This window comes from Camelus dromedarius, chromosome 3 (genome assembly GCF_036321535.1).
Source record: "Camelus dromedarius isolate mCamDro1 chromosome 3, mCamDro1.pat, whole genome shotgun sequence".
Taxonomy (NCBI): Eukaryota; Metazoa; Chordata; class Mammalia; order Artiodactyla; family Camelidae; genus Camelus; species Camelus dromedarius.
This window is the reverse complement of record NC_087438.1, coordinates 51727314-51746167: the sequence shown is the minus strand read 5'-3', so window position 1 is coordinate 51746167 and position 18854 is coordinate 51727314. Positions and strand designations below refer to the sequence as shown.

Sequence of the window (18854 nt, the reverse complement as noted above, 5' to 3'; positions counted from 1 at the left end):
AAGTACTGGCTTTGTACAACATTTCCTTTAATTACATGCTGCGGGAAACAGGCTTTTAACATAAACATAGTTGCATTCATTTATTCAGCAGTTGCTCTTCAATAGAGCTTAATGGAGAAGGTTTAAGTCCTAAATGAGCACACACATCTCTCAGCAGTGTTATGTCAGCAGCCACCATGCCTTACTTAAAAGCAGTGTTTGACTGCTTGTGTGGTTTTTAAAGCTTTTGCTTAATACTGAAGTTAAACGGTCTAAGACAGAACATAGTGTCCCCGAGTTTGAAAGTGGTTAGTAAAAACTGTTCTTTGTTAAAAGCTAAGTGAGTCTTTGTACAGTGTTAGGCTTTAGTATCTTCATACTGCTAATCATAGGGATTGTTTTTAAAATTTCTGTTGCATTTACAGTAAATGACTAAATTAAATACATAGCCCTGAAGGTGGAGGGCCTTTTGAAAACAAAATCAACTTTTACCGTTTTCATACATGTTTGTAAACTATCGTCTACACATCAAATGTCTCAAAAGATAATTGTTTTTAGTAGATACCATTTGGTGTCGATGTCTTAACATCACAGATCCACATAGATGGCATTTACTATAATTATTTTGATTTTTTTTCTAAACCGGGTACTAAATTTCAGCATTTGTTCCAAGTGCGTGGTATGTTGTTGAGTTTGTCCGCTGAACATTTTTGCATGAGATTTGGATATTAACGGCATGTGTTGTGTAATTCTATGTGGTTTTGTTCATGATTTTGCTTAATTTCTTTCTTAAATATTATTTGAAATGTCTGGGATTTAAGGTTTTCCGTTTACATTTTTGTCTGTTTTCAGATGTTTTGCTTCAGAAATTTCGGTTGTTTTGGCAGTAACTATGGTTCCATTTACTAGGCAAATACTATGATCACTCAGTGTAGCTTAGTTACTCGTACACGTTTAGAACCATATTACTGTTCAGTGGCTTTGAGTCACTGTTGAGACAACTTGATCCGTTACTTTGAGATCATTCATCACGTAATGCTACTGCTTATTCCAGAAACACTTTGATTTGCTCTCAGGCAGCATTCAGCAAGAGAGATCTTTAAATGAAAAGGAGAAGGAAAAAATGGTTCTTATAAAGTGGAAGCTTAGTAGTTTACACATCCCATGTTGACTGAGTATATTTTAAAGAGACTGAAATTGGAATTTCATGTTTGTGATTTTATGTTTTTATTAGTTTTACTCTATAGAATCACGTTTATTAAGAGTGATGTTTGCATTTTTACATGTTTTCCTACACAATGAGAATTTTTAAAGTTTTTTAATCAGTTGCAGTTCGTTTTAATTTTACAATGATAATCTTGTAAATTATATTCTGAAGTGGCATTTGTTTTTCTTTAAAAAAGTTTTTAAATTTTGACTGTGAGTTTTAAATTGTTTTAATATAATTGTCATAAAGATATTATTAAAGGGGAGCTTTCTTTTGCTTTTACAGGAATGCTAACAGGAATGAATGAAACTTCTACTGTAATCATTGCTGCACCACAGAATTTCACTTCCTCTGTGATCCTTCAGAAGATTGTAAACGTAGCCAACGTAGGTGTAGTCCCTTCTGGCCAAGATAATATACACAGGTAGGTTCACCAACACATACTTGTATACATGTATAAGTGTTTAATTTTCAATTCATAGTTTTCCTTGAAGATAATAACCCCTAAACATAGATGTACCCCCCCTTTTTTTTTTCTGATGATATATTTGATTGATTGATTTGTATTAAGGCCCTCTTCCCTATTTCATACAGTCCTTAGTGCACGGGTCTGGACTTTCCTGAAAAATACAGATAGTGAACCTGCATTTTATAATAGCTTACTGACTTGTAAAGGTACCTTTTGTGAGATATGGTTGAGAATTTTTTATTTCACCAGATTCAGTGAATTTCCAGGAAGAACTGTTTTATAAAGCAGTGGATTTGAACTTTTTTCCTTGAAAGAGGGGAGGTTCAGGTATAGATTTCCTTTTGACAGCAGTCCCCTAAGGCTGCTTCCAGTAATAAGGAGCTGCTGGGCAACCAACATGGCACCAAACGCAGCTTCTGTTTCTTACACCAGAAACGTCTTCACCACCAAGCGTCTAAAACATGAGGTGCAAGTCATTTGTCTTTAAAGGCAGCAGAAAGTTTGATCAGTATTTGCCTTCTTTGTATTCTTATGACTGCCAGCGGCTTGAAAGTAAAATAATTACCCTTAAACAAACATACAGCCATTGCTTGGTCCTCCATGAGCTGAAGGGAATTCACTGCACACCATCTTTCATCCCTCCGCCATTCTACTGCCAGTGGCATGCTTCCTCCAGTACATAGAGGAAGTAAATGTTAAATCAAAGGGAATGCCTCCAGACCTTTAAAAAATGTTTTTTTTAATCAATCCAGGGGCAAGAGAGGCCCTCTATGCAGAGGACTGTGGGTGATCTGGGTTTTAGACTCAGCTCTGCCATTATTAGGCTTGGTAATCTTGGGCAAGTTACAGCCCCTTATGGGCTTTAAGTTCCTCATGTGTTTGGAAATGGGTGGCAGGGAAAAGAAGGGGATTGAAATGAAATTCTGTGTTATCTATGGACGGACATTGGACTTGACATCAGAGGAGCTGAGGTAAAGTCTTGTCTGCCATTGTGGGGCTGCCTAACTTCATCTACTAATCATGGCAGGATAAAACTATGTCTGCTGGTTGAAAAACAAATTTACCATGTGCCTTTTTTTTCTTTTTTGAGAGAAGGGTCCTAAAGTAAGTTGTTCAAGAGATCTGATGCTTCCATTTCTTAATTTATGACAAGCCCAATCTATCTCACGTAAGATGGTGATAAAATAATAAAGTGGATATAAGGACATCATATTGGTACTGCCATGCAAACACAACTTATCTGTCAGTTAATGTTGTTCAGTAGGAGGGGAAATGAACAAAAAGAAGCTTTTTCAATACAAATTTTTGGTTCTAAGTTTTGCTTGCTTTAATTGTTTTCTGCTTTAAATACTTCCCACTTTCCTGGGTGATTTTCTCCAGCAGAAATTGCTCTGTTTTATTTATGGGTCATTTGAATTATTGAAATTACTAAAACACCAAAATATCATGCATCAACTGCAACTTTAGCTTGTGCAGTGTGAAATTTTACTTGACACGTCTAGTATCCACCAATACTCCCGTCTTGTCTTAATGTGTTCTTTTGTAATATATGAAACGACATAGGGTAACCTATTTTCCTATTGGAAAGACACTTAGTACAGTTGTGCAATTCTTACTAAAGCATAAAGTTTTCCTCTAACTTGTCTTGGTGGTTTGGAACTTAATGCCTGTTCTAATGATTAAATTATAGTCAATTCTCAGTTAGCCTTACTAGTGCAGGGGAGACACAACTTGCAACCGGCTCTGTTTGACTTTAGAGGGCAGAGCTTGCAATCCTACTTAATGTCCACGTCCTCATACACACCTGTGATGTCTTGACACTTGTGATCCAGCCTTCTCACAGCTGCCTGGTATTTGGCTCTGTACCTTGGTGGAGGAGCCTGTGTTACTACAAAACCAAGTGAATGAAATGCCTGTTTGTAATTTACAATAGGCTGTGCTCTCTTAACCTGCCTCACAAGTCTCATTGTACTTATTGAAGATGTTTTACATTTGCTTTTTTATAGTTAGGGTATGACTATAGTAATGTTTAAGTTTTAGAAGGCTTCCAGGTAATAATACCTAGAGTTATTTGTATTTTTCTTACAGAAATTGATAAAAATGATTATCCTGCCAATGTAACATTTTTTGCCATATTTTAGGCATAGTAACAGTTAAAACAAATAAACAGTCATGAGTAGAATCCACACTAATGTCTTTCTTAATTTTATTTAAAATGAATTAGCAATTACTGTTTATAATAACAGAAATTAACAGTTTACCACTTTGAGTTGTATTAATGTTTTTGACAGTAGTGTTCAGTATTGTATTACCCTATGGGATGAATGTGTTTATATATCTAAGCTTATATATAGTATTTAATTGTTAGTAATAAAATTGAAATCTCTATGAAATTTTTGAATGACTTCTCTGTTCTTCTGTGATAGTTGCTTTTTTTAAGTTTATGAAAAAAAGGACCAAAGCCATTCTTGCATTTATTAATGGTAATCAGCTTAAGGTTACTTTAAAAGACAACAAACATGAAGAGCATTTTTGAACATTAGTATTTTAAGAAATTAAAAATTTCAGTAAATTATTTTTGGCTAGCCTGCCTATGTTCTATTTAATTTTTCAGTGTCTTTTATTTCTGAGAGGACTTTTTAATAAGCTTTAGAGTATTCTCTCTGACCATTCAATGAAAAAAGTTCCCATTGTCTAGTTTTAGGATAATTTACCCCTACTAATCTTTACAATTTGAATATTTTTTACATTAAATACCAAGTTAAAAAGCCCCTAATATAAGAATTAGCTAAAAAAAAAAAAGTGAATCTTCATTAATATGCAGAAGTGTGTAATAGTATAAAGTAGAAATTTTAATTGAGGATGTAATAGAAAATGGTTTCTAACACATTAGCAGAAAACGCCTCCATTAAGAAAAAGTCAATTAAAGGAGCACAAGTTTTATGGAATTCACTTCAAAAACCAGGGGCATTTCCAATAGAGTTAACCGCTTTTAAAGACCAATTGAGAAAGCATAACTACTTTTAGATTATGTGACATTTAGTTTTGATTTTCTAAATGAGCCATAGTATCACAAAGTTAACCAGTATACTATTGAAAGGCTTAACTCTATCTTCATTTCTGTGGTTGGTACTGACTGATTGAAAAAGCTGCTCTTTGAGAACAAAACCGTCTTACTGAGATCTACAGGGTTATGGTCATTGTGCCACGCTGCTGTTTTCCAGATTACAGTTACCACATGGTAGGGGGTAATACAGAAATGAGAATCAAAAAAAAAAAAAATCACCAAAAAGCGAGGCATTTATTAAATATACAGCCAAATATCTTCATATCCTCTGTTAATCATTTTTAAATATATGAGACATTGTAAGTCTTAAAACATATTATTTAATAAAACAATACTAATAAAATACATAAAGTATATACAAAGGGCAGAATGAACAACAGTAAACCAGTGTATGAATGGACTGAAAAGTGAAAAGATGAAGATTTTATGTGTTCTCAGGGAGATTAAGGAGACTAGCAGTGGGAATCCTAGGTTTATCCAGGGCTGGGAAAAATTTCTTGTGCTCCTCTTAGAAAGAAATCAAGTAAGGGTTTACGAAGGAGGTTTGTTTTCAACAACGTAAAAACTGAGGTGCATTTGCTTTAATTGTATTACTTGTCCTCTGATAAACTAATATACAGTGACCAAAACAGAGAAAGCCAAAAATCTATATCTTCAAAATCTGTACAGAAGAACCATGTGGGAGTTTGCATGAACTCAGATTCCTGGGACCCACATGCAAAAACTCAGACTCAGAGCATCTGAGACACGGCCCGGGAATCGCATTTTAACCAGCACTCCGAGTGCTTACAGGCTGCCCTGAATTGTCAAGAGTTAATGATAGCCACATGGTACATTTTAAAAAACATTTTTCTGTGTTTATGTATTTCCTTTTTACAGATTAGTCGTTAGGGATTACCAGTAGAACAAGACATTTGATTTAGTTTTTCCTTATGTCTATCTGGCATGCTCCATCCAGCAAGAGAGTATATTGTTAGTAAGAGTAGCGTATGACAGTGGTGGCGCTGAAACAGTCTGAGACCATAAGTAAAAGTTTATCTCTCAGCAGTCTCAGCATTCTGCATTTTAACCCAGTTTCTAGAATTCTGATATCATAGACAGTAGTATTGTTCCAAAGAGTTGTCATACAGCCTACTCACCTTGCCCTTTCATGAACAACAAACTGACCTTATGAGGGGAAAGGTAGTAGTTGAGTGAAAACAGAAAACCTTGTCTCTGCCATGATTCTATTTTAGTTCTTAGCTTATTCAGTAAGACTTTAGAACAGCCCTCATTATTAAGTTGTTTTCAGTACTCATATTCCTTTTTCCCCCATGTATCTTAATCTGCGGTTTGGATTTTGTTTACCCTGTCACTTTCTTAATTTGCAAATTGTGAACATATACAACTCGTAAATAATTGCAATCCTAGTAGAATAAATGTTTTACTGTTGTAGCTGAGGTCCTTAACTATCAGAAAAGTCTGGTGCTGTGAACGAAATAGTGAATCCATAGCAGCCTAGCAACCAACTTTTTAATTTAACAGCACACTTAGGGACACTTTATTGTTTCAAGGTTAAAATAATTTTTTTATTTAATTAAAGTAAATGTAAAAAAAAACTTGTTTCATTTCTAGGCCTTAAACTCACCCAGGGAATCACTGTCATATACATGTTTAGTGGTTATTAATATGGGAAATACTGGTATATACTATTGTTTCTATCCTAAATTACCTATATGGTGCAGCTCTTTCATTCAGTGTTTTCTGAAGACCTTTGTGACAGATTCTGTTGGTGCATGGATTACAGACATGAATGACACAGGTACTTCCTGGTGGAGCTTTGATATTTTCCTTTCTTCCGTTCTTAGGTTGATCAACTTTGGCATTATTGTTTTTGTTTGCTAGTTGTTTTATTTCTTTTACCCTGGTAACTGTGGAATATTTAAGTAGTGGGTAATTTTGAAGGACCGTAATGAAAAATAGTAACATTTGATGTCTTGGTGCCCTAAATGTATAAGCCCTGATACTATTGTCGACCATACTTCATCTATCTTAAGACAAAATTTTTATTGAAAAATGTTAATATGAAGATACCACATGTTATCAGGCTTCAGTCTTTTCTACAATATGACAAATGTGGAATCACAAACAGGACTTAAGATTTGTGGAACCTGCTTCGTGATCAGTTTCTTTCGAGTTGGTGGTTGTCCACTAGAGGGCAGCACTGCTTTTTTATCTGACTGCTTTGATCTCTTCAGGCTCTGTGAGCAGCATTTCATTGAAAAGCAAATGTGGACCCCAGTTAATTTTCACACAGAAAGCATATTTGGATAGTTTAGAAATAACCAAACTGCACGGTTGATTTTTGCTTTAAAACATTCTGTATTTAAGTTTTATTTAGGTTCACCGTGAGGTAATATTCTACATTGCAACAGTTTTACTAATAGGAATATATAAATATTTTCATGTATAAATGAAAGAAAGCTATTCTTGATTTTCCTTCTGGGCTGACAGTTTTATAAGGAATCAAAGAGAAAAGGGAAAGAATTTATTTGTTTTACTCTCTGGTTTTCTGTTGTTAAGCCCCATCCCACCCCACACCCACCAAAATGCTCTGAAAACCAAAAATGCTCTGAAATAACTGGAATGTTTTGTGTCTTCTTTGACAAAGTGCACTTAGATTTTCTTTTCGTGTATAAAAAGAGTGAATGCATCGTTGACAACATAGCATGGGGAATCATTTTTTAATACCAGTTCGAAAGATTAGAATAGAAAAAAGAATCCTAAATTATAATGGTAGCTTATTTTTTTTGTTTCAGCTTTTCTCACCAGAATGTTAAAGGGAAACACTATAATGCTGCTGGCTAGTTTTTTTTCAAATAATAGGGGAAAAAATACATTACTTTGGATAAATTCTCTGAACTTGAATCACATGTAAATTTTTTTCTCAATATTCAGTGGTGTAATGGGCTTAACTTCAAAATGCATTTTATAGTCAACAAACTGGGATTTTTTTTTTACAACTTAAAAATTCTCTGCCTTTTTTTATTGTTATATTAACTCAAAATTACAAGGATTTATCATTTTCAGTCCTTTGGAAAATAATACTTCCAATCACTGTGCTTTGGTATTTGATGTTAGGAGGCTTTTTGAAACCAGTATTTCTTACATATAATCATTGTGCGACTTCATTACACATTTGTCAACTTTGGACTAATTATTTTTATACAGCTAGGGCAGGGCACTGCATCTTGTGATCGTCTTTCTTACTAATAGGATTCTGTCTGCATCAGCAGGCAGTAATTGAAGGCTTCATGTACAGGGTAGGGGAAAAAAAAGTTTTAGCCTGAGTGGGCCATTGTCACAGCTTCTGGTAACCAGTAGAACAGAAAACACGAGAAAATTGAACTCAGAATAGAAAAATCAGAAACCAGGAAGACCATCCAAGAGAAGAAAAAGCATGTCTTAGAGCTGTTGCATTACGTGTAGCAAATACGATTCTGTGTAAAAAAAATTTATGTTTGTGCATACGCTGGAGACTGAAGCGACTGCTCAGATAAATATTTTTTAATTTATGTTGTTCTGTTAATATTTTGGTTATTAAAACAATTGAGTTGTAAGATTCTTTTCTGTCCAACAAAGAGCATTTATATAGTCCATAGCCAACTTCTCACAAATCTAAAAAAAGTATGGTTTAATAACATGAGGGAATAAGTCTATGATTGTTGATACTATATTTGTTCAAATTTCTTATTATTTGACTTGTTTCCATAATTTTGTCAATAGTTAAAACAGATTAACTTGTTTAGGAAGTGATGCATGCTTTCATTTAGGTTTGGCAACCAGCTTGTTTTGTCTTTTTCTTTAAATCATAGAAATTCTTATAGGCTTTAGAGATTAAATGTCAATTGCTAGAGATACTAGACAAAAAGACATTTAATGAGATGAAATACAGATATATCCAAACAGTTTTTTACCTTCTCAGTTGGTGATTACAAATAGCAAGTGCTTGGTGGTAGAACAAAAATGAAAAATTATGAAAAATACCTAGATGGTATCCTTTTAATAACAGGGAGCCATCGTACAGAGGCAATACATCTTTACCTGTCATCCACTTATTTGTTCTCATTTGTGGTGTTACTGGCGTTCGAGGTTGGTTGGTCTCCCAGTAGTCCCTCCCCGTGTTACAGCCCCATTCAAGGTTTTGTATTTTCCATTGCTGGTATCTCTTTTGAAGGAGTGGGGGTGGGGGGATGTTTTTTAGCGTTTGTTTGTTTTTTTTTTAATCTTTAAAGGCACAAATTAAAATGTTATGACAAAGGATCAAGTCAAGATGCTCTGAATTACAGAATACTACAGATCAAGTACACTTCTCTTAAAGTTTTTGGAACAGTAATAGATTATATGCCTATTAGGTAAATAAGAAAAACCTTAATTTATCTGCTGACTTGATAAAAACGAAATATTAAGAGTACATTTTGCATATATTGAGAGAATGTTGAGTGATCTAGAATCATAATGCTTGGGTTCAAATTCCCGCTCAACCTTTCACTGGCTGTGAGTCCCTGAGCAAGTTTCTCAGCTTCTCTGGGCCTCAGTTTCCTCATGTATAAACTGACCTGACTCATGGAATCAAATGAAATAATGCAAGTGAAGTACTTAGTACCCACTGCACAAAGCACTTAGTAAGTGGTGGCTGCTACCCTCATTGTGGTGGTCAAACACTTCACAGGTCTTCTGAAGAAATTGTGTCATGATGTGATCCTAGTTTGAGGCCAAGTACAAAGGTTCTAATGTCAGCCATTAAATGTAGTCTAAAGTATTTGACCCAGGCTGTCTTTATAATCAGCATTTCTTACATCCAGCAGCTAACTATTTGTTATTTACTAACTAGTACTCTTTCCATAACTATCTTTTAAATACACGTTAAAGCACAGCCTGTTTGGGAAGTAAATGATTAATAAATTGGGAGGAGTGGCGACTACTGCTTTCCATGGACCAAAACAAACCAATTGTAATCACACTGTGTTCCAATTAAATACATCCTTTTTGAACTGTGAAATGAGAATGTCAGAACATCTGAGCTTCTCATCTTCTGCTTTAAAACACTGCCCCACCATTTGTGCCCACTAGAACATAGAGACCTAGTTCAGAGGTGCTGGCTTTCCCACCCACTAACAGATTCATTGCTAGGGTGATTTGCTTAGCATGTATCCACCTGCAGGGTAAGCAAATGCCCCTTTTCTTGTCCGCTCCTCTTATCTACAGTGTTGAGAACTTTGTGGTACTAGGATCTTAAAAACATGTACAAGATATTAATTTTAATCTCTGTAAATTAGTGACATCATACTGACATCAAAATTGACATTCGTCTCTGCTGAGTTTGCATTATTGTAACATTAACTCTAAAGTTTTAGTGGAAAAGAGAGAAAATATGCCTGGGGGGCTGTGACATTCAAACAGCAGGGCTTTTGAGTTCCCGTTTGGATACAGTCTCCTTCCCCCGGGTCCCGAGGCACAGGTGTTAAGTAAATAACTATTGTTGACGTAATTACAACCCCATCAGAAATAGGGACCTCTTTTGAAATATTTGCTGAGTGAAGATTTGATGATGACCAAATCCGAGGGGAAAGTTGCATAACCGAGTGAGACAGTAGAGCCAGCCAGTATCTATCATCTGCCGACATAGTTTAACAGAAGTACAGAAACAGGGCTCTCCCATGAAGCAGAAGAACCTCAAAAATTTGGACAAAAGAAATGCAGAAACCTGCAAGGGGTGATAAAAAAAAAAAATAGAGGCCACGTGGGGGCTGGTGATCTTGTGTTCTCTCAAAGATGCGGCTGAGGTGCCCAGTTCCTCATCTCTTGTGTGGGCGTCCGAACAGCAGATGTGTGTGTATGTTCCAAGCTTTACAGAACCTCTTTCAAAACATTGGTATGATCTCTGTTCCTAAACTGGTTACTTATAATTGCTTCTCGCAGTAGAAAAACTGCTTTATCGGGTTCCTTACGAGTCTTCAGCGTGTTTGGAGAGAGTAGGTTTACATGTTTGGAGAGAGTACACAAATAAATGACTAGGAAGGTTTCTAACATACTTTATCTACAATCCATTAGCTAACATTTTAAAACTCAACTTAAAAGGATTGGTAATCTTTTCAGTTTAGTAAAATTAATGTATTTGTTTTGCTTTTGATGCGTGATTCTAATTATTGTTGGAAAACTGATTTTCATGATTCTGTTTGGGCCAAAAGTGGCTTGTAAGGTTCCAAAAGAGAAAAGAAAAAAAGGATCTAACATGTTATGAGATCTTGATGTCATTTAAAAAAACAAAAACTCAAAAAAGAAATTACTTTTCATTTAAAGCGAATCTGCTTCCTGCTTAAGTGGCTAATATTTTAATTAAGTTGGGAGTGAAGTTTTTCTGAGTGTCTCCTGATAAACTCCCTCTTTTATGTTGATGGTAATTAAACAGATCCCTGAGGACGCCGTGGGCTCTGTGCAAGGCCCATGCTAATTGTCAGACATGAGACCCTGACCAGTTGGTTTGCTGTTGAATAGTCTGCAGCATGCTGTCAGCGCAGCAGTCTTATTCTTCAGTATTGTGGGCTGTTGTCAGGGCTAACTGGGTGCCATTGTGGCTGAAGATGTTGCGCAAATTGAGGCAGATGGCTCAGGTTCAGACACGTGTCCTGCAGAAAGGGGAAAAGGGATTGGCCCTGCAAAGTGGGGTCACAGCAGGTCACAGACCTGCTCTACACTTGTTAGTGTTTTCAAAAGCTCATGTGCAGCAACTTTGTTTTTCTCCAGTCATCCCTGCAACTCAACCCCCCCCACCCCCCCACCCCCAAAATGTGCAGAACATGCTGCATGTGGTAAGTGGAGGCCTAGGAGGGTCCCGTCCTCTTCCTCCGTGTCTCTGGGGCTCAACTGTGCAGGCAGAATGAATTAGCCGGATTGACAGAAGTTTATTGTGCCTCCAACAGCTTTTCAGTCAATTGCAGTGCTTAAAGGGCTAGTTTTGCTTTTAATTCCATGTAATTAGTAGGTTCTTCATGTCTTGGAATTCAGTAATAGAGCCTTAGACCTCAAGTTTCCTCTGTTATATTCTAAAGCAAAAGGAAGATACGCTGTTCCAAACATTAAAAAAAGTACAAAAAGAAGGAGTGTGATGCTGCACGTGGTTTTCTTACGTGTCGTCAGCGTTAGAGACGGAAGCTGAATATTTTAACGTGTGAATTCAATGAAACTTGTCAAGAGTTCACTAATGCACAGAAAATTATCCAATTTTTTTTCATAATTTTCAGAGATGAGGAATTAAAATTTCAAGCTCTTTGAGAAAGGTGCCTTTTCTTACTTAACATGTTTTAAAGATAAAAAAGAGTGGTTTATTTTAAATGGTCCTGTGCATGGTGAAATGTTAAATATCAAATGAATGAATGATTCCCAAATATATAGTAACAGAGAATTATTCATATGTATCTGCTGTTCACAGTAATAAGTAAAAGAGGCCTCCTTTTTCTGTTCTGTTCCAAAGATGCACTAAAATTACCTGCTTGTGGTTAGCATGATGCTGGGCAGTTTATTGATTTTTTCAGAAGAAGCTGGGCTTTGAGTTTTTGGCAGTAGGGAACCTGTAATAAATTATCGAGAAAAAAAAGTGATTTTAAACCTATTTGAATGTATGCTGTCTCCTTTTTCTCCCTCATGATAAAAGTTCTCTCCGTTTTGTTGTTTTTTTTTTTTCTCGCCAGGTTTGCAGCTAAAACTGTGCACAGTGGGTCATTGATGCTAGTCACAGTGGAACTGAAGGAAGGCTCTACAGCACAGCTTATCATAAACACTGAGAAAACTGTGATTGGTTCTGTTCTGCTGCGGGAGCTGAAGCCTGTCCTGTCCCAGGGGTAACCTGCTTACATCTGGACTTCAGAATCTGGCACACAACAAAAGTGCCTGGCATCCACTACTGGTGCCTTTCATTTATAATAATAGCCCTTCCATCTGGCAGTGGGGGAAGAATATACTCTTGACATTCTTGTCTCCTGCTTTAGAATGCTAGTGTGTATCTATCACGTATGCAATACTTTCCCCCTTTTCGCTTTGCTAACCAAAGAACATATATTTTACTGTCAGTTATCTCAACTCCTAAATCCATGTGGCATTTTCTCTGTGCTGCTACTTCTTCTGGCCTCCTCAGCTTCCTTCTCTCTTTCAACAATGATGGACATGAGTTGGATATTTAAAGTTCATTGGAAATCCTCTTCCCTCCCGCCGTAAGCAAAATTTAAACTGGAAATAGTCTAAATGGCGTCTCAGCTTGGTATATGAAAATGGGATGATAGCATACTTTTTTAGAATTAAATTCAAAAACAACGATTTGTCTGCAAAATTTTGTTTAATGAATTTCCTGCTGTTGTAATTGGTTATTGACAATTGTCGTTGTGAAATTATCTCTGAATAATAAGATGAATAAACCAGCATATGAATAACATTTGTCTCTGTATTTTTAATGAGATTGTTTGTAATCCTGAAGTTCATATGCTGAGGTTTCTTTATTCTAAAATAAATATTTTTAGTGTTATATTATGCAGAGAAACAATGGGGCTTAGTTAGTGAAAGAAAAAACACTTTCAAACCAGGTAGATTTTCTGCGTGTACTGTAGTTAATTAACTCAAAAAAAAGGTTGATACGTTTAATAACAAAAACAAAAATCTTCATGTCTCTTTATGTATGATTTTGATCTGTTAGAAGAGATCTGATTACAAGACCTATTACAACTACTGGAGAAATTCTTCGAACCTCATTGTTCCTTTACAGATCTTGATGCCCAACTTTGATGGACTGACATGCCTTTGGAAACTAACCTAGTATAAACTAAATGATAGAAATCTTAAAAACTAGTTAACATGATCTACCTTTTAGCACTTTTCCCTACATTTTATTTGCTAACTTAGGCAAGTGACTGTTTTCATTAAGATTGTTCTATAATCAGAAAACTTTCTTCCTAATACTTTTAAAACCAGCTGCAGTTGTATTTCCCTTTCTGATACAAGGTAGTAACAGGCTTGAAGACAGTTCCCTTTGTGTAGAACCACATCATGATTTTTTTAAGTAAAAAGAAAGAGAAGGTCCATTGACTGAAACATTGTAGAACATATATCAAGGGTAAAGAAGAACAGAATGAAGCATTCTTGGAACACACAGGTTGTGAAAAAAATTATTTAAATTTTTAAGGTTGTGAGCCAGAGACAGGAAACAAAATTGTTAAATTTTCCTTCTCCTGAGAAACAGCAGTTAATCTGGGTGAAGTATTTCTGTGGCAGTCATGTTCTGCCTCCCTCTGGAGACGTGTGCACTGCGATAGTCCTGACTTTAGGAAGCATCTCTGTGGTGGCAGCCCTTTGGCATTTCCACTATTAACCCTATTTCTTAGGGCTTTATAACTTTGCATTTTTAAGTCAACAACTTTTTGAAACATTATAAAGAATTTGACAGCCTAAATAGCTGTTTTCTGAAAAACATTTGTACTTACTGTCATCAACGCAGAGGGGAAAATGCATGTTGTGACAGATTTTTATTTTCCTTAAATTAGGGCACTCCTCCTTGAAGGGTCACACATCTGTCTGTTTTTTAACACTGAGGAAATTTCAATAGGATTTTGCTTTTGAATAAAATAATATTTTTGACTGCTAACTTTTAGATTTTTATATTTGCATTAAATTAGTAATATATTGTAGTATGCTCACAGTTGAAACCTTTTGAACATCAGTAGGTTGTTATCATTAAAATATTTTTTCATGCAAGTGAAATTAGAAAAATGACAACAGCCCCAAGTTTAAGGTTTGGGGTTTCTGTTGTTTTTTTTTTTTTTACTTTTCTTTGGTGCAGTGATTCAGAGTTCCTTGCCTCACATTTCCTTTTACTTTATCATAATCCACGATTATCTTCAAAGTGTTCCACTGAGTCGAGTTAGTCAATGTTGAATTTTTAATTCCAGCTATATTTTTTCATTTTAATGTCCACTTAATGGGACATTTTATGTACACCAATCTTGAAGTATGGCTCTCACAGTATATTTCAGGCTGAGCCTCATTTTGGTATCACAATACATGTGCTTTATTTATTATTAAAAAAAGAAGGATGTTTTTATTCTGAAGTGACTAAGCAATGAACTTACCAAGTTAAAATACTGGAGACTTTCCCTTCCTAATAACTCTGCAGACATTTGACTAACTTTATAGTAGCTTAGGAAAAGGTTGACTTTGTAACCTTGTGTTTCTGTTGTTAAGAATTTAAATGTTAATATTAGAGAAGACAGGAATCCAGAACAACAAATAGCATAAAGGGAGGTTAAAAAAAAACAAAGTTGGACCAGCTAAAGGAAAATCTAAGATCTTTTACCTTCTTTGTTCCCTTTCTGTCATCATTCTGACCTTATAGGAACTTTGTTTAAAGAGGAAGAACTCCTCCTTCACATAATGGGGCGGGGGGGGGGGTGGTTATAACACAAAATTGGCAGAGCCTTACTATTTCCTTAGTATTTGAAGAGTATGTCCACTGTGGAATATGAGGAATGGCAGTAACCCTTGTCAGGGTAGGGGACGATAGAAGCTGTGCTTTGTCCCCCAGGAAACCTACAGACCAGTTGAAGAAGTGGCAGTGTGGACTTGACTAAGTTAGTGAGCCCTGGCTTGCAAACAAATTTCGCTTACGTACTGATACAGGCCCGCCTCCTCCCCCAGCCCCACTTGCTCTGGGGGTCAGGTCAGCCCCAGGGACCGGCCCAGCCGTCCCTTCACCGCCTCCTCCTGCCCTCTCCTCTTCCAGGTGACCGGAGCAGGCAGGCCAGCCTCTGGGTGCGCAGTTCTTTTGTTCCTCCATCAACTGGAGGTCAGTTCATTTAAAGACAATTACTTTCTGACCGTGCACTTGCTTATTTTTTTTTTAATCTTTCTCTTCCCCTCCTGCCTTCCAACTTGTCCAGTTACCCAGGAAGAGTTCTCTTTCACTCTCTTCTGGAGATTTTAGAGGAACAACAACAACAAAAATCAAGTTTACGATGGTGTTATAGACTTAGATGAATGGAAATTGTGTTTAACAGAAACATGCCTTTGCATAGACCAGAAGATTCTTTTCTGAATCTTCACAGACTCCATCTCCTTTCTTTATGGGACTTCCCAACAAATAGCATTCAGTACAATTAAGTGAATGCTTACTCTCTTCCTGTTTTGATAACATTCCTCTTTTTTTTTTTTTTTTAACCACTTTTTCCCATCGACTGTTAAGAGTAAGTAGCATTTTAAGACCTGACCTGGTAAGTTAACCACCATGTATAACTGGTTTTTGTAAATAATGTGGAAGATGTTTAGAATTTGAAACGTGTCAGACTCCACATGATCACTTGACCAACAAACTTGGAAGATTGGAACACAGCTGTTCGAAAGCCGAAATGGTTTCTGAGAAACACTGTGAATCAATTGCATGATTAATTGTCAGATCACACCAGGAAGAGATGCTGGGTTTAGGGGAACAAGTGCTCCCTGGGCTGGAGGGACCTGAGAAGGTTTGACTGAGGCAGTGAAGCTAGTGTAAAAGTGAGGTGACATTTAAAAGAGAAGAGTGTTTCTGGGAGTGAGAGAAGGGAGAATATATTATTCTCAACTGGGGCTGTGTCTTAGAATGTTTTTTAAATACCTTTATACAGAAAGCAGCATTGCCCACACCCCAGAAGGTGGTGTGTGCCCTTCCTCTCCTTGCTCTCATTGCTTGTCTTTCTTCTCTCCCACAGTCTCTCTCTCTCCTGAAACAGCCCCCAAGCCTCCACCTCATCAGCCTGCAGAAGTTAGAGAAGAAACACGAAGGGCGGAGGTGTTCCAGGTGGGGCTGTGCTGCGCTTGTAAACAGAGCAGAGGCAGAAAGAAAGGTAGGGAACGCTGGACTAGACAGAAGCCAGGAGAAGCAGGCTTTGCTGGTTTGACTCTCCTGCTTATAGCCTAGGTATTCCCTTGGGGACCCCTTCCTGTGCCACTGCAGGTTCTAAAGTGAGCCTTTTCGGACTTAGATTCAAAGTCACTAAAGACTTACATTCCACTGGTGTCTGTTTCCTGGTTACGTGATTGTGAGTTGAAGTGATACTAAAATTTCTAATCTCCCCTCAGGTTTGTCTTTCTCTGGAGCCAGTTTTACGTGCATAGTCATTCGTACACGTCATTCCTAGCTGGGTCATTTAAAATGCCAACTGAAGACCACAAACCCTCAAACTCGAATGGGGACTCATTTCAATGGACTCAGACCGGCCTTTAATGACATTGTGAGACACTGGTTTCTCATCTACAACCTAGACAGCCAGAGAGACCAAAGATCAGGCTACAATGGAGAAGAAGCTTTATTCTGAGACCTGAGATGTTTGGGAAACCTAACCAGTAGGTAATTCTGCCCGTGGGCTCATTCACATAGCCCTTGAAGACTGCAGACTCTACATAGATCCTTAGAATGGGGAAGCCTCGCCTTGCCCACCCATCTCTTAGCTGGGAGCAGAGGGAAGGCGTGCCAAGGGGAAAGTATCAGAATATGGGAGGAGAGAAGGAAGGGAGGTGAGCAGTACCCCAACCAAGATTCTGATCCCCCCCCCCCAGAAGGGCATCTTCTTCTCAAACCATGTAAAAACCAACTTTGTTTAAAGCAGTGTAATGTGAATGAGGACTCTTGCTTCAAGGAGGGTCCATTGTCTCTATGGGTAGCGGTGAGGAGTGGTTAAGACCATGGCCTAGAAAAAGGAAAAGGTTAAATTCTGCCTTTGCAAAGTGGTTAAGAGAGGCTGTCTGAAGGTGGGCCCCTCAGCCTGCATTTAAACCCCTCTCTTCTAATGAGATCACCGTTACATGCTTGTGTCCTGTTCTAGTAAACTCACGAGTGACAACGTAGGGTAAGGGGTGAGCTGAGGCGTCTGCCAAGGGAAGGCTAGTGCAGAAGTTTGGGGGAAAGACACCCAGTGTCCTCCCAACCGAAGGCTTGCTTTTTGAACCTGAAAAAAATGAAGCCACCGTGAGAGGGCCTCTTCCTGGCGTCACATCAAAGTCACAATCACCAAGGGCACTCTCGCCTCCGTTTTGCTCGGGCCTCGTCAAAACCGCAGGGCCTAAATAAAACTATTTTGTAAACAAAGTGAGGGACAGCTCCATTTTCTAATTGAAAGGAATTATGATTTTCTGTGCTGTGGTGTAATTACCTAAAAAAATGTTATTTGATGATTAAGATTCTGGAGCGAATTGTGTTCTTTGGGCTCTCGTACCGTTCCGCCATCAGGGACTTTGTTTCAGCAGTGTGCAGCTGCTGGAGTTGATTTACAGTGCCGCGGCTGTGGCTGGTCATAAATAAATCCTCTTATATAGTTGTTATGAACACCTGTTAGATCATCTGTCAGCGAAGCGCTGTTCACATTTATCATGGCGCGGTAGTGGTTTTACCTCAATCCATTTCCAACTGACTCAGCCTCCATTGCTGGGTTACTATTACCACACCATAATCGCTCGTCCCCACTCCATGTTACAACTTGCAGATAAAAGATTTCACTACTTGGCCAAATTTCATAAATAAAGGAGCAGTTCAGTGCAGTAAAAGTTTATTTTTGTCATCATTTGTCACCCCATTATTCTATAAATCAAACGGAATGGCGCTCTCGCCAGCTCAGGCGTTGCTGTCAGCCTTAGGCATGGAAATGGTCCGTTTCTTCCTTTTAGATGAGATGACATGTCTTTCAGACTTAACTGTCTTATGGCTTTGTTTCACCCACTTTATTTTATTACCCCTCCGGAAAAATCCTTGGGGAACAGGAAGACTTAAGGAGTGAAATGGAAACAGAAAACACAGCCCAGCACACTGCTCAGCCCAGGGATGCGTTCCCCCGTCCAGTCGCTGGCCACCTGACCACCACCCCTGCTCACACCCTGAGTCCTTGGCTGAGGACGCTTTTCACAAACTTCTGAGGGAATTATAGTTTCTGTTTTGGAGAGGCTATTCCAGTATGGAGTTACAGATATTGGAATACCTGACATATGTCTCCGGAGACCCCCCTCGATTTGACAGGCTTTATGCAAAGAAAAGATGAACTGGTTTCTTTTCTAAGATGCATTTTAATGGCTCTGAGGCTCTGAAA

The 18854-nt window shown here is 37.6% G+C and overlaps 1 protein-coding gene across 1 annotated transcript in view; it reads left to right on the top strand.

Annotated features, from left to right (window-relative positions):
- The window catches only part of AP3B1 (adaptor related protein complex 3 subunit beta 1), a 219960-nt gene extending 206771 nt beyond the window's left edge, over positions 1-13189 (top strand). Inside the window, exons 26-27 of the mRNA XM_010975029.3 lie at positions 1472-1610; positions 12453-13189. Coding sequence (XP_010973331.2) covers positions 1472-1610; positions 12453-12606 — 293 coding nt within the window. The 3' untranslated portion in view covers positions 12607-13189. The remainder of the gene's footprint in view (positions 1-1471; positions 1611-12452) is intronic.
- The last annotated feature ends 5665 nt before the right edge of the window (positions 13190-18854 follow it).